This window comes from Rousettus aegyptiacus, unplaced genomic scaffold, assembly GCF_014176215.1.
Source record: "Rousettus aegyptiacus isolate mRouAeg1 unplaced genomic scaffold, mRouAeg1.p scaffold_m13_p_2, whole genome shotgun sequence".
Taxonomy (NCBI): domain Eukaryota; kingdom Metazoa; phylum Chordata; class Mammalia; order Chiroptera; family Pteropodidae; genus Rousettus; species Rousettus aegyptiacus.
Window position 1 is genome coordinate 119,655,620 of NW_023416295.1, and position 17,381 is coordinate 119,673,000.

General features: G+C 40.2%; 1 protein-coding gene across 4 annotated transcripts in view; it reads right to left on the reverse strand.

The window, feature by feature from the left end:
• HMGA2 (high mobility group AT-hook 2) overlaps window positions 1-17,083 on the reverse strand; it is a 129,537-nt gene extending 112,454 nt beyond the window's left edge. The window contains exons 1-4 of one of the 4 annotated variants that reach the window (XM_036236676.1): window positions 17,067-17,083; window positions 15,782-16,083; window positions 13,065-13,151; window positions 3,007-3,057 (exon numbers count right to left, since the gene is read on the reverse strand). In XM_036236676.1, coding sequence (XP_036092569.1) covers window positions 3,007-3,057; window positions 13,065-13,151; window positions 15,782-15,892 — 249 coding nt within the window. In that variant the 5' untranslated portion in view covers window positions 15,893-16,083; window positions 17,067-17,083. Of the gene's footprint in view, window positions 1-3,006; window positions 3,058-13,064; window positions 13,152-15,781; window positions 16,703-16,727; window positions 16,817-17,066 lie in introns of those variants that run through there. The other 3 variants (XM_036236675.1, XM_016139921.2, XM_036236677.1) reach the window with 3 other exon arrangements.
• Between the last annotated feature and the right edge of the window lie 298 nt (window positions 17,084-17,381).

Below are 17,381 nucleotides of genomic sequence, written 5' to 3' on the forward strand. Positions count from 1 at the left end.
CCATAGGAAGTTCCTGAGAAGAGCAATGACATGACTCTAATCTAGGGAGGTTAACGGGCAAACATTGTTGGCTAACTCAAAGGTAGAAAAGATGAAAGGTAGAAAGACCAATTAAAAGGTAATATATGGAAACAACGTAAGTAGCTATCTATGGATGAATGCATAAGGGGAGATGCGGTACACACACACACACACCACACACACACACACACACCACACCCCACACACACACACACACACACACACACACACACCACACACCGCACGCACACCACGCGCGCACACACACACACACACACACAATGGAGTATTACACAGCTGTGAGAAAGAAATCCTGCCATTTGCATGGATGGACCTTGAAGGCATCATGCTAAATGAAATTAGTCAGATAGAGAAAGATAAATGCTATATGATCTCACTTGTAGGTGGAACCTATAAAAGTTAAACTTCTGGAAATGGAGAGTAGAATTGTGGTTGCCAGGGCCTGGGGCATGAAGGAAATGAGGAAATGTAGGTCAGAAAGGTGCAACCTTCCAGTTACAGGAGAAGTTCTGGAGATTCAGTACAGTGATCGCAGTTAACAACCCTGTGTTGTACACTTAAAAGTTGCTAAGAGAGTAGACCTTAAATGTTCTCATCACAAAAGAAAAAAAAAAAGAAAGAAAGAATGAAATAGTAATTATGTGAGGTGATGGAGGTATTAACTGATACTACTATGGAAATCATTTTACAGTATGTGTATAGATATCGAATTAACAGGTTGTATTCCTTAAATGTACACAATGCTATATGTCGATTATATCTCAATAAAACTGGGGTGGGGAGGAAGGCCACGCTTGATGGAAGCTGTTATAGTTAATTAACTTTCATTGTATTTGCTTACAATTTGCTTTGTTTCATTTTAGCAAAATTAATCTCATGACTTCAAAGAACTTATCTATTTTCTATTACGTTGCCTATTAGAAAGCTTATACAGGTCTTTCTTATTGATTAGTTCAATGGGATAGGCTATTCTTTCAATGTTCTGATGCTTAGAAAATGGCAGACTTATATTTGATATGTATGCCAATACCAACTTAGTCAACAGAATATAATGCAAGTAGCACTTTTTGACTTCTGAGACTAAGTCAAAATAGGCCTTTCAGATTCCTTCTCCAAAACACTCTCTCCAGGAGCCTTAAGTGCACATCAGAAGGCTGATGACCTATACCCTGAGAACACCAAGTAGGAAAACCATGTGTGTGGGTGCTTCTGTCACTCTCAGATGCAGCCAGATTTTCAAGCCAATCCTGCAAAAGCAGCAGATCTGTGAACAAAAGTGCCTCTAGATTCTAGACCCCAAGCACTAGAGTCACCCTCTGGTGCTTGAGTTCTCCCAGCTCAGGTCCCTGACAACCCTGAAGCAGAGACCAGGCTTTCTTCCATGCTCTGTTCATATTCTTGACCCAAAGAATCAATAAGCATAATAAAATGGCTTTTTCTTTACATTATTAAGTTTTGGGGTGGTTGATTAAGCAGTAATAGGTAACTGGAACCATATGTACAGAGAGGCGATACACCCACTGGTTGTGGAATTCACACCTAGAATATGATACTTAATTCTGGGTGACATATTTTAAAAGACTAAAACACAAACATACTCAGAATGTTCCTTTATGGAGAAAAAAATGAAGGGATTAGAGAAATTCAAATTAGAAAAGAGAACAAAGGCTATATGTCAACCGTCTTCAGATATTTGAAGGACTACCATGAGTAAAAACAAAAACAATTACTCCGCATATTGCCAGGAGAGAGGCCTAGGGACAGTAAGTACAAGCTAGAGGGAGCCAGATGGAAAAATTTTCTAATGTTCAGAGTATTCCAGGAAGGAAGAGGTAGCCTTAATAGGTAGTGAGTTCCCTAACATTTGAGGTAATCAAGCATAGTCTAGATAACACGACCTCATGGGTACGTTCGGAAAAAATTCATTTAATGACCAGAAGGTCTAATACAATGCTCTTACTTTAGGATCACTCCCATTTCCTTGTGCTAAGAAATTTAATCCCAACACATGTTGAGCAGAGAAAAAAAAAAAAATACAAGATGAATAAATTAAACGAAAGGCAATACCCAAGTATAAATAGAAAGCGATGCAGAACTTTAGAGGACAACGGAATAGCAAACTAACAGGAAAATATAATCTTTTATAGCAGCAAAGAAACTTTTTAAAAAGATGAAGCATGAAGAATAAACCAAGGAAGAGAGAAAAATAAAAAGCTAAAGACCCCATCACAGAAGATACTGGGTGTAGAGGATGCCTTCCTCTTTCTTGGGAAGTGGTTTTACAAGGTTCAAGTGATTAAATTAGTGTAGCGAATCTCTTCAGCGATCACCGAATCTCTGGCTTTCAAACAGAGGCCAGAAATTGTGTGCCCATAGGGTCAAACACACTTGCATAGAAGCCACTGGCACTAACGTCAGGCTGTCAGAATGACAACTAAGGGAAGCAAGAAAAACTGGAAATTAAAACCCGGTTTCCTAAGAAAGCCAATATGAAAAGGAAAACACAAACCACCTAGAAAATGAGATGTGTCCAGAGCAATGCCACGGAGGAAACAAAAAAAAAAGGAAAAAAAAAAAGGAAAGAAAACGTTAAAGTTATCTCAAACACATTGCATCTGAACTTTATCACCATTTGTAATCAACTTCCAAGGTTTCATAATACCCTTTAACCTTAGTTACGCAACCCACTGAACAAGTCATCTCATTGTGGTGACTCTTTTCATGTTGATAAGAGATAGAAAAAGGAGTCACTCCCAGGAAAGAAAACTGTTCTGAGTAAACTCCTGAGGCCTAATGGTAAGGAGAAGTGATAATCTTTCACTCGCCTTAACCCTTTCAGAGATCCATCAAATTAGAAGTTAGAAATTCATGTCATTGACAAAATAAAGGTAATTTTCATTTCAATAAACAGAAACTTTTCATTAGGAAAAAAAAAACAAAAACAAATTATATCTTATTACTCACCCATTTCCTAGGTCGGCCTCTTGGCCGTTTTTCTCCAGTGGCTTCTGCTTTCTGTAAAATGAAAAAGGAAGTCATATGGTTTCCTACCTGACATTATTTATAAGTGCTACACCAGGGACACATTTCAAGTAAGCATGTCCTGGTTTCCAGAGGTGTTATTGAGGGGGTTTTAATAATCTCCTTCTCCTTTAAGATTTATCTTCTCCATTTCTGAGTAGATTCTTCTTCTTTTTCATAGTGTGATATAAAGAGTGATTTAAAGACTCCCCTGGAGTGATTTTTCTCTTACTTCTATCCATAATAATAATAAATTATTCCCACATATCCATAATCACATAAAGTAGTATTTTAGAAAATTAGTATTTCTTAAATGATTCTCTTTCTATATCATTGCTAAAGTTACAAGAATTAATATCGATATACTGCTTTACAATTTATACTACCTACATTGCAAGTCAAAAGCAAGTGTAAATGTAAGAAGAAATAGGAGTCTAATTCAAGAAAAATTCACATACTTCTACATAGTTAATTTCCTATTCCTTGTCAAAAACAATCACTTATCAATCAATTCACCTAAATCAGAGAGAGAAAAAAGTGGACGAAATCATTAATTTTTGTCCCCAAAATAGAACTATGAATGTTAAAAATAAAAACAATAATTAATAAAAACGGTACAGTATTAACAGTAATTCAACACTCAAAACAGACATGACATGATATATTATTTCTAACTACCTTGAGAGTTTGTTTTATTGCTTTACTTCACAAAAGATTTTTCTGATATCAGTCTTTTTCCCTTTTGAATCAAAATGTAACATCATCTATTAAGTAATTTCCCTGTTTATCATCCCTACTCCAATCCCCAAATACACCAACACACGCACGCACACACACACACGCACACACCACATTCCACTTCTATAAAAACATGATTATACTTTTCAAGTTAAAGAAAATGTAAGTATATACTCTTCTGTGTATGAGAATCATCCCAAGGCTATTATAAACACAAAAATATATGTAACCTGAGCTACAATAACTTGTTTTGTATTTTACTTTTGTTACCTGAGGTAGCAGCCAATAGGTACTTGACACAATGATACTAACATTACCTTTTATAACTGTCTACACTGCCAAATAAGGCTTTCCTCTTTCTCTCTTCAATCTGCCTGGTAAAAGTAGATGGAGATAGATGTTGACAATGATGAAGATTAGATAATAGATAGATGACAGATAGATGACAGATAGAATATAGACAGATAGATGGATGGATGGATAGATCGATCGATCGATAGATAGATAGATAGATGACAGAAAGACAGGCAAAATAAGCCACAATATTTCTCACCAAATGATACCTTTCTGGTCTGGCATTACTATTCAACAGGTCCCATGAATTAACCCAAACTCTTAAAATTGTGCTAGTTCACATTTATTGAACATTTAAAATGCCCCAGGCACTGGGTTAAGTCATTTACATGTGTTATTCTAATCCTTACAAGAGCCTAACAAGGTAGGTATTATTATCTCTCTCATTTTGCAAAGGAACAACTAAGCCTTAGCTTGGTGAGGAAAATAACTCAAGGTCATACACAAAGCTGATAAATGGCAGACCTGACCTATGAACCCAGTTCCACTGGGCTGCGACGACTGGGCTCCTCCCCTCCTAACAGTGCTACTTTTCCTCAGTGTACACACATTTGCTGCCATAAGACAATATTTCAGTTATTTTAAGTAAGATTGTCGCTGATGCAGCTGATTTCCCAGAACGAAGAAAACCTGGTGGGACCTTTCTCTAGCTAACTGCCCGACTGGGCAGTCTGAATAGTAGTTCACTATTTTTCAGTGACTCCACAAAGGAATCATTTGTTGTCAGAGGTCAGTGGTACTGTCTTAACTTCGGTCATAAGGGCATGAATTAAATTAAGTGAAAACCAGGAATGCCCAGTGAATCACATCCTCCTTCTTGAGTGTTGCCTCAAGGAGAGAGAGAGCTGTCTTAAGAGGAACACAGACTCCATTTTGGAAAGTGGGGATTCAAATCCCTGCTCTGACATCTTAGCTTTATGATTTGGGGCTGGTCCCTGAAGACCCTAATTTGATTTCATATGTGAAAGAGAGATAACGCTTCCTTTGAAGAGTGAAGTGCCTGCCATAAATGAAGTGCTCAAAAAATGTTCTTTCGCTCCTAACTAGATAGACTAACTTTTCCTTCAGGTTAGTCAATGCAAATATTCCATTACACCCACCTGTCACCTTTAGAATGAAGCTTTTAAGAAACCCTCTGGCTAGTGCATAGTGAGGTACACAAGTACAAAATTCCCTTATACAGAAGCAGCGTCTGACTGAGTCTTTGGGAGCAACTGAAGGTTGCACAGTTTACCCAGGAGTAAATTATGCCAACATGGAAGATAGAAATCCTTTCTAGTGGGCATGGGGATGGTAGGTGGGATTGAGAGGAGGAGGATATTGACCTTAGAGGCTAACAGTGCCACACCAAACTTTCCCTGTACGGTTGTTATGTTTCAGGAGCCATGATGATGTGATCTGGGTGTATCTGAAAATCTGCTGAAGAGAGGGTTGTTTTCTAAAAAGGTTTCACTGCATTTCAAAGTCACAGAAAGCAAATCTCTCAGAGAGAGAGAGAGAAAGCCCTGCAAATAAGAGGACTTTAAAATGAGCATCTCATTTACAAAAAGCCTATTCAAAAACAAAATTCACACCATTAACTAAAGGGCAAAATATCACGATTATCACCTGGACTTGTTAAAAGCAAACTTGTTCCTTGGTCTTCAGGCCAGTGCTACATGTAAACTGAAACCCTCTTCTGAGACTACATCTAGAAGAAACACATTAGCTGTGCTGTGTGGCGACGATCTGGGAGGTTTTCATTGTTCTTTAAAACCCACATTATTTAATCATTCTGATCAAACTTCACAAAGGCTGCAAAACAAGTTAGCATTTTAGTTTGTAAACCAGAATAGATCCAAGGTTTTTATGTATTGGAAAACACAAACTTTAACTTTTCGCCCTTGTTTAATGCTCTTCAGGATGTTATTTTTCAATACAAGACAAACAAAACATTTTGGGGGCTTCTTTTAATATGTCAACATGTGCAGTACTGTGGAGGTGTATATTCGGTTTTCCTTTACAGGAGCAGAATTTGGTTCTATACCACAGACTCATATATAACAGATGAAAAAACTCATTCTATTTTCTGCTTATCTGGTGGGTGAGGGGTGGGGGGCTTAGAGTGGAAATTCTACATGTGCAAGAATTGTCATACTAGAAACGTCAGACTATGACTGGCCCTATTATACTAATATTTGCAGCTATCATACCACATCTTGTTAAGTGTTATTTCTTTTTTGCTTCTCTTCATTCATATTTTTGCCTTTTTTTAAACTTCGGATTCAGAATTATATATTTACATTTTATAATATGCTTACAGGCAAGTTCATGAGGGCTGGGACAAATGCTAAATGAAAAATGTAATTCTTCGTGTCTCTACCAAGTGCTGGTATTCCAGGCTCTTAAATGTACTCTGCACTAAAAAAATTAAAAAAGAAAATTCATCTAGTAAATATGACTCTTGAACTTGGAAGTGCTTAGCATTAGTGCCTGGTGTACAAGGTGTGCTTACTATATATTTATTGATGAAGGAACATAAAAAATACTACTATTTGTATCACATGTGTGTCTTGTTTCCATCCTGTTATCAGAATTCTACTTGGTAGGATTTCTAGGTAGGACTTTAGAAAGCATTTTGTCTGGCCCCTTCATTTAACAAGTAAGAGAACTTCTGAATATGTTATGATCCCCAAGGCATAGCTCTGTTGTTTATTTGAGGGCCGGGAGTTTTTGGTTGTCAGCTGCAGTTAACACACATTTCCAGTCCCTTTATAACCTTGTAGAGAGCTGCTCTCTAAACCTAACTTCCATCCTGCATTTCAGGTTACTGGAGATATCTACTTTGTAGCAAATATAAAATATTTGACAGCATATAATAGTGGAAAGATCCTAAGCATAAGGATGATATTTGAATTCAAACCCAGGTGCCACCTTTACTAGAGTTGAACATTAGACATATCACAGTTTACCTCTCTGAATCAGTTTCTCATCTGTGAGATAAAGACCAAAATGCCTACATTAGAGAATGAAATGAGCTCATATATATGTAAAGTGCCTGACAAAAACGACAGTATTTAGTAGATATCCAAATGTAACTTCTTCTTTCCCTCCATATTTAGAAATGTTACCTGCAAAAAAAAAAAAAACAACTCCCAGTTCTGTGAGTTTCTGCACTGATTTTCTGAGCATCGCCTTACTTAAGTAGGACAGCTATTACCTTCCCAGTTTTACAAATGGGAGATTAAGAGATCTGCCCACATTCATAAGGACTGGAACGGAGACCCAATCTGATTTCAAAGCAATAAAGGGTCTGTTCTTCTGGGCAATATTCCCATATAAAATAAAACAGCCATGGACAAATTTTAAAAATCAAAACCTTCTAGGGTAAGAAACACATAAGTAGTTGAAAGTAAAACATTTCCAAGATTCCTATAAAGAAATGGATAAGAGCTGAGACTGGTAACCAAGAGATTCAACTAGTTTGGACTTCTGGGTCAAATTTAGATAGATAGTAATTTTTTGCTATTCTAAATGCTCCCGTTATACTTAATATGTATGTACTGTGATAATATATGAAAGCCAGAACTGCCCTACTCCTACTCAATCAGTGAGTCTGCACAAAAATAAATTAAATGAATGAATGAATGAATGAATGAATGAATAAAAGCTAGAAAAATATTTGGGTGTAATAGTTCCTTGTTTTATTTTCATGTACATATGTATGTATGTATGTATGTAGGTATGTATGGATAGATAGATAGATAGATAATAGACAGACAGACAGACAGATATCTTAAGAATAAAAGCTGTAGAGAAAGAGCATATGAAGCCAACTATCCAACGTTTATAAAGTCACATTTTACTTTTTCAGTTGCTCTCTTAAAAATATAAAGCATAAATCAATGTGCCCTAGCATCAAAATCAACTGGACTAATCAGTCAGACTCGGTATTGAGTAACTCTCATTTTACCTTTTTGATGACCCAGTTCTACGGGTTTCTAAATTTTAAGTGCAACCATTTATAGTCCTAAAAAGATGTTACAAGTGTGCCATCACTATATTTTGCACCGGGAAATATAAGTAAATTCTATCACCCATCGTAGTTGGTGCTCATTTGACCTAAAGATGTCCTCGTTGTCAATGCCCACATCGTTATTTACACACTCGTCTTCACCTATACAAGCACTAAATTAAAGCCAAGGCCAAAATGACAGGAAAAGTGATTTTCAAAGTTTAAGATTCTTTTCCGTTAAACTGTCCTCCCATCTCTTTTATAATCAGAAAAATCAATAGCAATGATACGAGAGTTTACTTGGGTTACTTTCTGAGCAAACTGACCCCTCCATTATCCTGGAGAAAGGAGAATGACTGCACTATTTTTTACTAAATCAATTAGAAGATGCCATTCAAAATTGTTACTGAACAAATCAAGAATAAATAAACTAATAGCCTAAAATATAAGTTCTCCATTCATATTTTCCTCCTGGTTGGCAGAACAAAGATTCAAAACTAAAATATTTGGAATCTAGAATGGTGAAATTCATTGTTCCATCCTTGTGCCAAGCTATATGGTAGCAAGGTGTGTTCTGGAAATCACAGAAAGTAAAATAGTAAGGCAAGATAAATTTGAATGACTTAACTGACACAGAAGGCTCTTCAGTATCCATCTATTCTCAAGAAAGAAGTGAATGTAATAGAATACCAATCTGGTATATTCTAACTCCTTAGAAAATGATCTGTTGAGACTTTCAGATAAAAATGAGCCAGGGGCACGGGTCAGTCAAAGTAATGAGGAGCTTTTGATGAAAAGTTGAGAAAAAGGACAGTTTCTAGAGAATGAGAACTATGGGTCCCTTGAAATAAAGTTACTTGATCAAATAATTCAAATGTACTTGAATGTCCTATATTTGGATCATAATCTATGATGACTCAAAAGTATTGCTGGAATTTACTGATGCATCAAGGCTTGGTCCGCCTTGGCAAGTGAAAAAAAATGAGTCAATTGTTTAGGTAAGTCAGCCTAAAATAGCAAGATAATGGAGACAATAACTGGGCTCTACTTAATTCTACCTGCCTGGACTCATTTATATACTCAGACACAGCCTTGGATCCCAGTGGAAATAACCTGCCCTTTAAAACATAGAGGAATCAAACTAAATCATATTAGCCCCATAAAAATCATAGGTTGGAATTGTATGAGAACTTCCAATACCATCTTTCCCTAGCTTATCTATAATGATACTTTTGGTTACTCTCTTCTAATGAGCCTCCTATAATCTGAAAAAAAGAATCTGTCCTCATTCAGCATCTATGCTATGACATTTATCTGAAATGATGTGTAAAACCCACATTCTCTCATCCTAAAATATCTACGATTGGCATTAGTAATCATTTATGAAAAATCAACCACATTTCTAGGAATGTGATTAGGAGCACAAATCAGGCCTTCTCTGTACAAGCAAATGGAAGATATAAATTAAATGCTCACCTGAACACATTATTTGAATTACATATCATTTACCTTGAAGATATTTTTATTCTGCACTTTGCTCTCTAGGTCTGGTTGTTATACCTAATGTCAAAAGGAAGTTCAAGCAAATCTCTGACATTATGAAGTCTGGCTATCTCATACATGAGATCTTTTTTTTGTTTTGTTTTGTTTTTTTGTATGCAATTTCCTTCTATGAAAATTTAAACAATCTAAAAACTCTTTTCCTAAAAGTACCCAAATGAGAACTGGCTTGAGGCACACAGATGAATTTGACTTGTGACCTTAAATTAAACACTGGGAGACTTCTCTCATGATTAAAAAGCCACAACAAAACCCCCAAACCAAACATAAAGAAGATAATATCGTTCTTCTCTCCAAACGTGGGAAATGTGAAAATTCAAAGTATTTCCATCCAGCACAAACATGAGAGGAAAACAAAACAAAACAAAAAGGAAATTAAGAGGCAACAGGTCGCAGGTATATTTCAAACTAAAACATAAACAAAGGGGTCAAGGCACACGTGCGCCCGCACACACACACACACAAATAAATTATTCAGGTAAATATTAACTTCTGGCTTTATTAAGATAACAATATGAAACTGGTTCAGAAACAAATTTTAAGCACTTGGACTGGAGTTCTTAGATGTGACTAGAATTGCTACATAATGGTCATCTATGGGAATTTGTCATATTGGAATATAAGCAGATTGAGGAATAAATACCTTTTCCTAAAGTTCTGAAATTAACCAATTGTTTTTATAAATGTTTGCTCTATATATCGCACAAATCAATTTTGTATTGAATATAGCCTGAAATTAAAGTGATTGCTAATTTAGTAGTCAAGCACTTGGCCTTGCAACATTCTGCATGCATTGTCAAGTTTCACATTGCTAATTTTCCAACAAACAGTTATGTTTTCAAATGCCCCAAGGCCAGTTACTGAGACCAAACATAAACTTTGAAAGAAACTCCAAGCAGCAAGAAAGTTTAAACACACATCATCAGGATTCCAGTATACATTGTATCTCGTCTAATTTTAGAGTTCTAGTCTCTTATATACTTACCAGTTTTTGTTACATATTTTTCATTTTGATGAATCTCAGTTTTCAGGAGAATACTCGATTTATTAATCATAGAGGACTTCTCATATCTACTCTGGTAGGTCTAGCAAGGTATGTTTATCTTACATGTTAGCAATAACATAACTTTTTTTTTTTAAATGATTGCTTTTCAAAATCCTAACAAACATGTTTTGTTGGAATACAATACATGTGTGATAAATAAATATATGTTTGATAATCATGTTTATATAGGGTAGTAGCAAACTCAAAAAATACTGATTTGAAAGTGAAAATACATTAAGTTTACATATGCCATGAACAATTCATCAATGTCATTTGTTGTTTTGCAAAATATCTTCTTCTCCAAAGAAGCATAATTTCTAAAACTGAAGAAATATAACAACCATGTTTGGGCAAATATATTCACTTTTATCAGAAGGGGACTTTTATAACAGGATTGTGTGAAATAATTTTGTCTGGAAGAAAGAAAGATTTTAGGGAAGGATTTCTTTGGGAATAAGAAAATCTACTTTTCTTTTAGAAGTTGTAGTATGTATATATGTATACCCATGCAGAACTATCAGAGATGAGTGGCCTAGCAGGGTCATTGTAAATGCCTATCACTAAAGTAAAAATAAATCAGACCTCACTTGGGAAGAGATCAACTTTTTTGTTATTTTGCTTTAGGTGGTAAATTAGGCACAAGTTTCACCTTTCCTTGTCAGTAAGGATTTTGTTAGTCAGTGACAAACTGTTCAAAATGAAAGAAGGTAATGGAGCATCTCTTCACTCATTCAAAAAAATGTAAAAAATAATTCCTTTTTCATATTAAATTTTAATAATTTATTTATGGTGAGATTTACAGATTTCTTCTTGGGAGATGTTATAATGATGCATTTTTCTGAGCAATCACATCATAGTTTAAATGTTTGTAGCTACCTACCAAGTTAGTCTCTGCCATCTCATTAGGGTAAAATTAAATTAGGTAAATCCCACACTATGTAACATAAAAAAACCTTCTTTGTTAAATTAGCTCTTATCAGTTAATTTAATAAATCAAGTAAAATGTAAGAGAAAGTACTCAAATCAGGAATAGAAGATTATATATTGTCACATTTAATATGACAAGGTAATTTAGAGCTATTTTAAAGTTTATTGATTAAATGTCAATCACAAATCTTCATTCTGAGAAACTATTATATTTAAATATATTAGAAATCTACTCCTTCAATTCTGTTCAAGACTGTTAAAATAAAACAGAAACGAACTCATAGTTATACCCTAAATAACTTTACATGTGTCACTGGTTGCTATGGCAGTTTACAACACTAAAAACCATCACATATAATATGGTTAGTGCCCATAATCACAGAGAAAAACACATAAAACATTAATTCCCAAAAGATGAGCATATGGTCCTTTTAAACAGATACCGTATATGGTATACTCAAATTTACTTCTGAATTTTGAACCTTTGTGTTTAGCTATTGGACAAACCTACATATGAAATACAAATTTTTTTCTTCAGATTTATTTATAAAGCTAAAAAAATATAACTTTTACAGTCACCTTCACTTCTCTATACATGCATTGACCCTGAGATATTTCCTCTTTGCTAGTTCAAAAACGACCTACATGAAGGCATTTTATACTGCAATTTGAAATTTATAAAGAAAACACTGGAATTTATACTTGACTGGGTTCTAGCCTGCCCCCCAAAATACAACAAATGGGTCAAATATCTGTTTGAAAAAACTTCTCATTATCCCATTTAGAGCATTTCTATATCACCTGATAGAAAGGCTTTTTGAGAGATTATAAAAGATTACATGACAGGCTTATTATAACCCAGCAGTATCCTTTATCATCACATTCAAAGCTGTAAAACTCATAACCTTTTTCCAATATTCTATAATCGGATTTACTTCTAATTATTATCTATGTGGCAAAATACTTAATTTTAACAGAGGGATATGGTTTTGCTGTAGTCTTGTAAATAAACACAAAGTAAATTAATCTTTATTATTTTTGAAGTAAAATGCAAAATCTACAGTTTTGATTTGTATTTAACTATTTCACAACTGGCCCAAAACTTAATGGTGTCATTCTCCACTCCCCCTTCTCACTCTAGCACCCCCATTTTAAGTTTCATATTATTTGGTGATTGTTTGTTTAAAACAACACCTCAGCATCTTCGTGGACTTTTTATGCTAAGCCTCTGCTTAGAAATCTTACTAACATTAAAGATAGGAAATGAGTCTTGGGTTGCCCAGTTGGAACAAATTCTTAGATGCAGATCTAGAATGGGAAAGTTACAGGGAGGTTCCTGAGGTCTTTGAGAAAGTTGAGAGGATTTGACTTGAGAAATCTCACCTTTTGAGCTGCTTTGGAAGGACTCTTGTTTTTGCTGCCTTTGGGTCTTCCCCTGGGTCTCTTAGGAGAGGGCTCACCGGTTGGCTCCTAATTGTGGGAGGAAAAAAAATGCTGTTGTGGCAAGAATGTCTGTAAGAAATTGACCCTGACACTATAGTTATATTTTCTGCATGTGCTGCTCCACCGAACTGCTGGAACACATTCAATTCAAGCATAAATAGTGATGATGGTACAGAGTTTACAGTAAGGGGAAATAACTGTACTTTTAACTCAAGAGTTCAAAGAGGAAATTGTATTTTACATATGAAAACTAGATTCTATTTCAACCCTACAAAGGTAACAATGGGGAACAAGGTGGCATGTTCTAGAAAAAAAGTCATACATTTTTAAGGGGAAAAAGTTGCATGGTTATGCATTTGGCAAGTCAGAAATAATAAGCATTTTCCACAAATACTACTAGCATTTCAAACAACAGAAATATAAAGCTAACATAAATATTTCAACAATCTTCATTATTGAAAAGATGGGTTTTAATCATCTCTATATATCTGTATTGTAGGTCAATTATGACTCAGTCAACACATTGAGTGAAATATTGGAGCAATTATCCAAGTTCTTCAACTCAAAATAACTCCATTCCCTTTAAAATTTCCAAATAATTATGGTAAATATGTTGTGGAGGTTTTGCTTGAATTATCTAGATAATTGCTTCAATTCTCCACTTCCTTTTGGAGATGTAGGCATGGTCTCTAGTCTAAATTTAAATATCTTTTGATAAAAATGAACAATTTCTCCAAAACTTTCTTTTGAGAAAATCCTTATGGGGGTAAACTGGTGACAACTAAAAGAGGGAAAAAGTGAGAAGGAATAGAAGTAACTGGAAAGGAGAAATTGAAACTATCAATAGGTTTAGCAAAACTTTAAATGGCTTCTATGCCAAGTAGTAAATACTCGAGTGGTTAAGAGAATGCGATGATTAATATTCCAGTCCCTAAATATTTATCCTGTGAATCATAAATTTACATTTCATTCAGATTCGGTGATTAAATGAGACTAATTAACTTAAAACTCATGACCGTCTTCTATACAAATTCTCATCCTATCTAGAGAATCTGAAAGTTTCTGTGGGACCAGTGGGCACATCCGGAGCAAACACATCGTAGACACATTTTCCTTTCTTTGTGAACTCTGCCTTAACTCAAAGGTAAAAAATCTCCAGTCACCTCCAGAACCCACTGCGATTTCTTTGGGATTCTATTTTGGAGGTGGGAGGCAATTAGAAGAGCAAGAGAGAGCTGGGTGGCGGGTGGGAAACAAGGGCGGAGGGGGGGAAGGGCAGAGACCTCCTGGGAGGTGTAAAACAGGATCCTAACGCGGTATTAAGTGTCGTTGGCCAGAGCGGGAAAACTCAGGGGCCTCTAGATGGGCTTATTTCCTTTGATGATTTCAAAAAGGTACAACCCTCTCCGTTTCTCTAAAACTCTCCGGCAAGCAAACATTGTTCGATTTCCCCACCTTGCTCTCGGGCAGCTTTGGAACTCTAGGATAATTTTCTAATAGGCCTATTTGCCGTGAAGGAAGAGCTTTAAGGCTACAGAACGGAGAAAGGGTTTTAAAGTCCGCGGAAGCGGAGTTTAAATGCTCTCAGTAGACATGTCCCGCTCCAGCCCTACCCGCCAAGGCTTGGAAATTGCAGCGAACAAAACCCCCCGCCCTGGGCGCTGCGCGCAGCTCTGCAAGCGCCGGCTGCACGCTTAATTGGTTGCATCCGCAGACAAAACCCTCCACTCCGCCGGGTCCCGGGCGCCCCTCGATCGTCCCCCACCCCACCCCCCAGCCAATGGCCCTGGAGTTTATGCATGCATGTGCCTTAATGTAGCACATTTAATATGTGCAGCTCTGAGGCGCGGCATCAAGGGGCAAAAGGGGGACTGGGTGCCTGGCAAGGAAGTGGCCCCAGTTACGGTGCTCCCTTTCGGACACTACTTTCCAACGCGCCCTTGGCCAAACGAGCTAATCCTGTCCCATGCAGACCCAGGCTCTCCCGCAGCCCCTTCCCCGGGACACCTCGGCGCTGCGGCCGGCACATCGGCCGCCGCGCCGCATTTAAAGAGCCCTAAGGGGACCCCGCGGGCCCACAAGTTCTTTGTCGGTAGGGCGCGAGTCTTGGGCCACCGAGAACTTGGGGAGGGCGCCAAGGGGGCGGCTGCAGAGTGCCAGACTCGGGCCCACGAGCAGCCCTAGTTGGCGGGAGAAAAAGCCAACGGCCCCCAGGACTTCAGCTCCTCCAACTCCGCCTCACAGAACACCCCTGCCCCAGGCACTTCCTTCCCCCGGGGCAATTGTAAAGTGGCTCGGAAAGCGCCTGGTGATCCCTGGATTGTTGGACCCCGTCCGCTTCCAGTCACCAGGAGCCACCGCGCCACTCAGGGCGGTGCACAATAGCGAAAGTCCGAGGACGCGCTTCGCAGGATCCCACCTCCCGCCTCCGCCCCGCCGCCCGCCGCGGCTCCCCACCTCCCCGCCTGGAGGGACGCGGGCGCCTGGGAGCTCATCCGCGCGCCGGCGACGGAGACTCCGCAGCCCACTCCCCGGCCGGCGGGAAGCGTGCGGCGGCCGCGGCGACTGGACTCCCGCGCTCGGGTGGCTGCGCGTCGCGGGGCCCCTGCAAAGGGAGCGGAGGTGGGCTGGTGCCCCCACCCCGCCCGCGTACTGACTTGCTGCTGCTTCCTGGGTCGGCCGCGTCCTCTCTTCTGAGGCGCCGGGGCGGCAGGTTGTCCCTGGGCTGAAGTGGACGGCTGCCCGGCGCCTTCACCGCGTGCGCTCATCCTGCCTCCCGCCGCCGCTACCGCCGCTGCAGCCGCTTCGCCTCCGCCGCCCCCAATCGGCCCAGCACCTTTCGGGAGAGTGAGTGATAGGGGCTGGAGAATGAGGCACGGGAGCGAGAGCTGAAGTGCTGCGAGGGCTGCTGCTGCTTATGCTGCCGCCGCTGCCACCATCAACACCGGACGTCCAGAGGCTGCCAAAAAGAGAGAAGAGGGGAGGAGGAGGAGGAGAGAAGGAGGCGCTGCTGGTGGCGGCGGCAGCGGTGGGTGGGTGCCGGAGGTGAAGGTGGCGGTGGAGGTAGCGAGAGGAGGAGGAAAGCGAAGAAGGAAAAGGCGATTTGGAGTTGGGAGGCTTCTCTCTCCGTTTGAGATCAGGAGTTGCGGTCACCGGGAGCACTTCGGAGACGGCTTGGAAAGGGAAGAGACTTGGAGTGAATTGTGTCCCTTGAAATGTTAGGCGGGGAAAGAATTCCTCCTCCTCTTCCCCCCCGCTCCGCGCTCTCAGAGCAAGAAAGAGAAAGAGAGAGAGAGAAAACAAATAGCGCCTTGGGCAGTCGAAAAGCCAAGGGAGGATGGGGAGTCTGCCGGGACCGGGTCGGGCACTGAGCGCAGGCAAGGGACGAGCAGTGGGTGGCACCGCGCCTCCTCGGGTGGCGGGAGCAGGCGGCAGCGGCACGGGAAAGACCGAGGGGGACGGGCTGCTTTCTCTCGCCTCCTGCACCAAGTGTGCGCCGCCCGGGCTGGAAGTTTTCTGAGTTCCTGCCCCTGGATTCAAGTGGGATGAGTGTGTGTGCGCTTGAGGAGGGGGCGGCGGGGTGGGGGTGGGGGGAATGCCCACCTCTAATCGTGGGCGGATAAAGGGGAGGGGGCTGCGCAGAAGGAAAAGTATGAGGAGGAGGGAGGCCAGGCGGACCGTCGAGCCAAGGCGCCTGGCCGCGGGCCAGAGGCAGCGTTCGAAATACAACTGCTTCGGCGGCGGCGGCGCCCGGGTGCCACCCGGAGCCCCGCTCACGTGCTCCCGCCCGGCGGCGGGGTTAAAGGGACAGGCCGGGGATCCCGGGCCGGCTCGCCGCCGGCCTCGCCCCGCCCGCCGCCCGAGGTCGCCCCTGGGCGGTTGTCCTAGGAAGGCGCGGGAATGGGACTGCCTCAGAGACCGGTTTAGGGGCTTGGCCTTTACCTGCACCTCCACGATGCGGAGCCAACACTCCGCGGGAAGCGTCTGCAGCCACGTGCGGCAGAGTTCTAGGTCCCTGTGAGTGGGAAGGAACTGAAGAGTATGAGCGGCGCCCCCGGCAGCCCGGCTCTGCTTCGGAATGCCCTCATCACAGATCGCACGACCTGGCGTGCGCACCCGCACAGACACAGACTTGCACGCAGATACACGTGCACACTTGCACAGGCACATGCATGCATAAACTTATGTAAACAAACATGCGCGCACTTACATGCACACACACACGCAGATATGCATGCACCTTCCCAGATGCATTCA